Genomic DNA, 7,140 nt, shown 5'->3' on the forward strand with positions numbered 1-7,140 from the left:
CAGGGCAGGACTGTAGTTCCAGAAAGGCAGCCTGGGCTTAATTTTCTGCTTGGGTCAAACCAAGAGTCTTCACTTTTGAGTTGGGCACAAATACATGACAAATGTTTAGGAACAAAAGAAGGGCAGGCTGGGCCATGCATGGTCCACGCCTATAATCCCAGCAACTCAGAAGACTGAGGCAGGAGGTGGAAGGTTCAAGGCCTCCGCAACTTAGTGACACCCTGTCTCAAAAAATATAAAGGGCCAGGGATGTGGCTCAGTGGTAAAGCACCCCTGGGTTCGATCTCCAGTACAGAGAGAGAGAGAGAAGGAAAGCATGATCATATTCACCCAGACTCAGACAGCTGTGGGAAGGGCCAGGAATTAGTATGTGGAGTCCAGCGGCTCCCACCACGTCCCTGAGGTCACTTCCTCGCTGCGCTGTCCTCGCAGGTACAGCAACATCTTTCACGTCTTCATCCGAATCTCGCGAGAAGAGGGGCTGAAGACCCTATACCACGGATTCACACCTACAGTGCTGGGGGTCATCCCCTATGCCGGGCTGAGTTTCTTCACCTATGAGACTCTCAAGAGCCTGCACAGAGGTAAGGAGAGCTGGAGCCAGTCAGGGGCCATTCAGGAAGTGATCCCTAGGGACAGCACCTTAGCCAGGGCCAGAGGATTGAGAAGCCAAGGCCCCTCCGGGTGGGGCAGTCTGAGGTCCAGAGAAAAATCAGGAGGAGACACACTAGATCCATCCACCATTGGGGAATGGGGACAGGAAACCTCTTGACGCCTCATAATAATAATAACCAGCAGCTTTGCAAAGGCCACTGTGTCACCCAGAGTGCTGGTGGCCACTTCTCAGGCCCAAGGTAAATGAGTAAAACCAAGATGGAGGGGAAGTGTCCTTTCTTGTTTTGGTAATGACAAGAAAATCTAAAATACAGAAAAGTATAGAGATTAAAATAACAGCACTCACACCCGCTGCCCAAGGTGAGCCTTGTTCACATTTTTGCCTTACGTGCTCCCAGGTGGTTTTTGTTAGAGAAATAAAACATTTCAGGTAAAATGAAGGCAGGTGTCTCCCACCTCTGCTCTTCTTCCTCCCTGGCCTCCCATTAAGAGTGTGGCCTGCAGCTGGGCACACCTGTAATCCCACTGGCTCGGGAGGCTGAGGCAGGAAGATAACAAGTTCAATGTGCCAGCCTCAGCACAGCGTTAAGCAACTCAGTGAGACCCTGTCTCAAAATAAAATATAAAAAGTCCGTCGAGGGCTTGGGCTGAGGTTGTGGCTCAGCGGTATAACGCTCACCTGGCATGTGCAAGGCTCTGGATTCAATCCTCAGGACCACATAAAAATAAATAAATAAAATAAAGGTATATTAAGGGGGGGTCTTGGGGTTGTGTCTCAGGGGTTAAGCACCCTGGGCTCAATCCCTAGTAGCAAAAAAAATTTATATATATATCCTGCAACTCTTAAGCTTTGGAAAAGACATTGCTTTAGAAATACAGTGGACCCTTGGTATCTGTGGGAGGTTGATGGCAGGATCCCCCATGGACACCAAAATCCTAGGATGCTAAACTCCTTTATATAAGATGGTTTAGTTTTTACAAGGAACCTACACATCCTCCTATGGCATTTAAATCATTTCTAGGTGACTTACAATACCTAATACAGCATAAATGTCATGTCTAGTTATTACACTGTATGGTTTAGGGGATCCTAAATACGGATTTAGGGAATAAGGAAGAAGTCTGTACATGTTCAATACAGACACAATTTTTTTTTCAAATGTTTTCAATCTAAGGTTAGTTGAATTTGTGGTTTTACTTTCCACAGTTTTAATTACCCATTGCCAATGCTGGTCTGAAATATAGAACAAGTTTTTGTTGTTATTGTTGGTACTGGGGATTAAACTCAGAGGTGCTTAACCACTGAGCCACATCTCCAACTCTTTTTATTTTATTTTTAAATTTTTGAGACAGGGTCTCACTAAGTTGCTTAGGGCCTCAATAAGTTGCTGAGGCAGGCCTCAAACTTGTGATCCTCCTGCCTCAGCCTCCCCAGTGTCTGGGATTACAGGCTTCTGCCACCACACCCACCAGGACTACAGATATTTTTTTTTAAAAAAAAGAGAGAGGGGGGGGCAGAGAGAGAGAGAGAGAATTTTTTTTAATATTTATTTTTTAGTTATCAGCGGACACAGCATCTTTGTTTGTATGTGGTGCTGAGGATTGAACCTGGGCCACACGCATGCCAGGCGAGCGCGCTACCGCTTGAGCCACATCCCCAGCCCCCAGATATTTTTTTTTTTAGAGAGAGAGAGAGGGAAAGAGAGAGAATTTTAATATTTATTTTTTAGTTCTTGGTGGAGACAACATCTTTGTTTGTATGTGGTGCTGAGGATCGAACCCAGGCCGCACGCATGCCAGGCGAGAGCGCTACCGCTTGAGCCACAGATATTTTAAAAACCCTATCATTTGGTTACTGTTCCTTCTTCCCCTCCATCTTGTTTAGACCAGGAGACACTGCTAGGTATAGTCACAGTCCCTTCCATTCTGTGCCACCTGGGATTCTGCGTTGCAGACAGAGCTGGATGGCCAAGAAGGACTCATCTGGTGACATTTTCTTTCTTTGCTAGACACTGAACAGGGATTCCTTTTGGGCATTAGAACTTTGTTATATGATTATTTGTGCCGATTATTTGTGCTTTTCTTTTAAGAAGCTATCTTTTTTTTTAAGAGAGAGAGAACTTTTTAATATTTATTTTTCAGTTTTCAGTAGACACAACATCTTTATTTTATTTGTATGTGGTGCTGAGGATCGAACCCAGCACCCCGTGAATGCCAGGCGAGCGCACTACTGCTTGAGCCACATCCCCAGCCCCAATCTTTTCAATTTTTTACATCTTTTCTCAGTTTTGATTTCAAAAGGAGTAGGGGCTGGGGTTGTGGCTCAGTGGCAGAGCACTTGCCCAGCATGTGCAAGGCCCTGGGTTCCACCCCCAGCACCTCAAAAAAAAAAAAAAAAGAAGAAGAAGAAGAAAGGTAAAAGGAGGGGCCAGGAAGTGAGAAAGTGGGGCGTAGAGGTGCTCAGATGTGCCTCCTGCGCGTCGCAGCGGCCTCACGTCCCACGTCCCCTCTTCCCCCCTTCCCCCTTGCCCCGCAGAGTACAGCGGCCGCCCGCAGCCCTACCCCTTCGAGCGCATGGTGTTCGGGGCCTGTGCCGGCCTCATCGGCCAGTCGGCCTCGTACCCGCTGGACGTGGTGCGGCGGCGCATGCAGACTGCAGGCGTCACCGGCCACCCGCACGCCTCTATCCTGAGCACTCTGCGCACCATCGTGCGGGAGGAGGGCGCCGTGCGCGGCCTCTACAAGGGCCTGAGCATGAACTGGCTCAAGGGCCCCATCGCCGTGGGCATCAGCTTCACCACCTTCGACCTCATGCAGATCCTGCTGCGGCGCCTGCAGAGTTAGGGGACTCTGTGGGGCAGCTGCTCTTCAGATGGTGGACCAGTGACCCTTGGGTGTTCTGAGCCCACAGAAGAAGGGTATGGTTGGTTCCACCCCACGAGCCACGATGTGGCGCTTTGTGGAACAGACAGTGGGCCTGGGGACCTGGGCTTGGCGCCCACAGGTCCAAGAGCAAAGCGGGCAGGCCCTTCGAAGTGCAATGTTGGGACGGTGGATGGGGCTCCCACGCTGTCCCCTCCCTTCTTCCCTGAGGCTGGCGCTGCCTCTAAAGGTGTTGCCCAAATGCCCAAAGTGGAGAGTGGCTGGCTCCGCCTCCTGGCGCTGTGTGTCGTCACATGCTGCTTATTCAATGACACCTGTCCACACTAGCTCAGAGCCTGTCCCTTGTCGCTCTAGCTCTGTGTGCTGTGCCTGGCCTCCATACTGAGCAGGATGGGTCCCTGTCCAGGATGGGACAAGCCTGGTGCTCAGCCATGGCTACAAATGCAACCCCTCGCCTGCCCCACCACACCCCACCCGTCCACCTTTGTTTTGTTTCCCAGGTGACAATTCCTCTGTCTCCACAGCCTTGTCCCCAGAGCATCATGTCCTTCTTAGACTCCAAGGTCAATGTGGGGCCCCCAGCAGGTCTTTCTTACTATTGCTGCCTACTTACTGTGTAACCATCGCAAGAGGGTCCCCACACTGCAGGATTTGGCACAGACCATGACACAAGGCCACCTCAGGTTTGGGTCTGACCCCCAACCTGGCAGTATCTGCTGACAATAGCACCCCAGCCACCCCCTCTAGGCCTGAAAGCTCCTGCCACACCAGCCACCCCAATCTGCCCAGTTGTGACATTGGTGATCCCTGGCTCCTTACTTGAACAGGAACTTGGTTAGAAATCGCAGCAGTTTAGGCCCATGATTCCCATAAAGAACATGGAGGTGTCTGGTGGCCTCGATGCTGCTGGAGTGGGAACACTTCGGGGAGCCCTGTGCCAGCTGGTCTTATGGAACAGCACCCTGGGGCCCTCCAAGTATCACAGGGACCCAGAAACACCCCTTTCCTAATAACGTATGGGATTTTTTGATTTTTTGTTTGGTTTGGTTTGGTTTGGTTTTGGTTTTGGTTTCTGATCTGTCCAGCCCTAAGCGTATTCACAACCAAATCCCTGTCTGCGGTGATCAGGGTCCGTCGAGGGTGACGGTGAAGTGGGTTCTCACGGCTGGTTCAGCAGCCACCCCTGCACAGGATCTGAGCGGGCGCATTTGTCCCTCGTGTGTCTGCAATCGTGTCTTCCGTCCCTTCCCTCCCTCCTGTCCTCTTGGTTATTTTCTCTGTACCTGTGAGTGTGAAGACCCCGTCTCTGACCTTCCTTGCGCGTGTCTACCAGCCGTCCCCCATCACATCTCCAGTCTCATCCTCAGAGGCCCAGGTAGCCTTGAGGGGCTGTCCTCTTAAGTAACGTCTCACCCACTTTCCCAACCTTGTCCAGCCCCGGACTTGGCAGGAGGGGCCCAGCGCCCCTCCCAGGGAGATGAGGCGTGGGCAAGGTCCTGGGCCAAGGAGAGTGCAGGGGCTGGGGTCCCATCCCAAGCATGTGACACCAAATGGATAATTGGGCAGTGCCCTCCTTTGGGCCATGGCTGGACAGGAGATACCAGGGGCAGGAGAGTCCCCAGGCTTGCTGGCCCCAGCGTGCCCCGCCCTGGTGGCTCCTGTCTCAGTGGGCCTGGGCAGGGCTGCCCCTGCCCCTGTACACAGCCAGCCGGGTAATGGAGCCTCTGAGGTCAGCCCCTCCCTGCTGCTCGCTGGTCCTGGTCTGGAGTTATATTTTGATGCCATGAAGACACTTTGTTTATATATAATGTTTATATATTTTAAAGATTTGTGCCAAGAGAGTATATTTAATAAAAACGTACGTGACTTCTTCTCCTGCTCCTGTTTCTTCTTCCTCTTCGGCTCTGGTTTCTCCCTCTGCAGTGAACCCTAAATGAAGTTTTGAATAAGAGTCCTGAATAAGTTTTGTTACTTAATGGTGGTTGTTTGAATTGCCAGTCTATACTATGACTTTCCAGAAAACACCGACAATACACGAGGGTTTGCACTAAAAAGCAGGTTGGCCTCCACAAGGTCAGTGTCTCTGACCAGTCGCTCACATCTCCTCCGGCTTCCGTCCATACACAGTGTCCCTCCTAGGAGGCACGTGGCCACCCAGCATGTCAGGACGGCCTCACAGTCTCATGGGCATAAATACAATTCTCTGTCCCCGAGATCTGTGACCCAGGGTCAGCAGAGGCCTCAGGTCTGAGGGCAGCAGTATGCAGGGGCAGACAGACAAGGCCACCAGGAGGTCTCATGGCAATCGCTGCTCGCTTCACCTGCCCTTCATCAGCCACAGCGACTCCCAGAGCACGTGCATCTGAAGCCAGAGGCTAGATCTCTGCATGCCCAGGAGAAGAGGGGCGGCAGGGGGACCACACAGGACAGGGGTGGGAGCAGTCCCAGCAGGCTGTGCCCTGCAGGTCTCATTAGCTGTCAGGCACTGTCCCCCTGGAGGAGGGCTGTGTCAGGCAGCTTTCCGTCACCAAAACAAATATATGAGATAAATCAACTCGTACACAGAGAAGGTTTATTTTGGCTCATGATTAGAGATTTCGGTCCATGAGCAGTTGGCCAGGTTGGCATGGGCCTGCGGCAGCACCACTCACCTTAGGGCCTGGAGGCAAGAGAAGAGGTGATCCCACAGTCCCTTTCAAGGACACGCCCCAGTGGCCTAAAGACCACCCACTAGCTCCACCTACCAATACTGCCCAACTGGAGACCAGACCTTGAACACGTGAGCAGGTTAATTAATTAACAGAACTAAATACAGTAAAAGGACAGTTCACATTCCTCAATGTAGGTTCAGACCTTAACTCAGACTCCACCAGAATCCCAAGGTGTGGCTACCCTGTGCTGCCTATGACCCCAAGCCGTCCAGAAGCCACAGCCCACCTCCCCATGGACCATCCTGCTATGGTCTGGATAGAGGTGCCCCAGAGGCCCATGTGTGAAAAGCTTGGTCCCAGCCCATGATACTAATTGGGAGGTGGTGGACCCATTAGGAGGCGGGGCCTACTGGAGCATTATTCAGTCCTTGCAGATGGAGACCTGGCATGAAGTGGGAACTGGGACCCCAGCCTCTTCCTCTTCCTCTCTTTGCTTCCTGGTTGCCAGGAAGGGAGACGCTTATTCCACATAAGCTTCCTGCCATGGTCTGCTGCCTCACCACAGCCCCAAAGGCAACAGAACCAAGGGACTGTGGCTGGAAACCTCTAAACTGTGAGCCAAAATAAACCTTTCTGTTTTTATTTTTTTCTTTTGTGGCACTGGAGATGGAACCAAGGGTTTGCTTATGCTAAGCAAGCATTTTACCATTGAGCTACACCCCATCTAAACCTTTTCTCTTTTTAAGTTGATTGCCTCAAGTGTTTTGTTATAGTAATAGGATTACTAACATACCTCCTACCTAAATTTTTGCACTTATTATTATCCTTCCCCTCTTATCTGAGCCAATGTAGATTCAATGTAAATAATGTATGCTCTCTTTCCCAAAATGTTCATTATAAAAACACCCTTAGCTGTAGGAGTACAGATATTTTTCAATTGCTACCTAGTTTTGCTGCTGGAAATCTGGGGAACTTGTCCCAGGACCTGGTC

The 7,140-nt window shown here is 51.0% G+C and overlaps 1 protein-coding gene across 2 annotated transcripts in view; it reads left to right on the plus strand.

The window, feature by feature from the left end:
- The window catches only part of Slc25a42 (solute carrier family 25 member 42), a 29,283-nt gene extending 23,913 nt beyond the window's left edge, over window positions 1–5,370 (plus strand). For both annotated transcript variants that reach the window (XM_078037904.1, XM_078037905.1), the window contains 2 exons: window positions 433–584; window positions 3,152–5,370. In XM_078037904.1, the coding sequence (XP_077894030.1) occupies window positions 433–584; window positions 3,152–3,459 (460 nt within the window). In that variant the 3' untranslated portion in view covers window positions 3,460–5,370. The remainder of the gene's footprint in view (window positions 1–432; window positions 585–3,151) is intronic.
- Window positions 5,371–7,140: the final 1,770 nt, after the last annotated feature.

This window comes from Ictidomys tridecemlineatus, chromosome 2, assembly GCF_052094955.1.
Source record: "Ictidomys tridecemlineatus isolate mIctTri1 chromosome 2, mIctTri1.hap1, whole genome shotgun sequence".
In the NCBI taxonomy this organism is placed as follows: Eukaryota; Metazoa; Chordata; class Mammalia; order Rodentia; family Sciuridae; genus Ictidomys; species Ictidomys tridecemlineatus.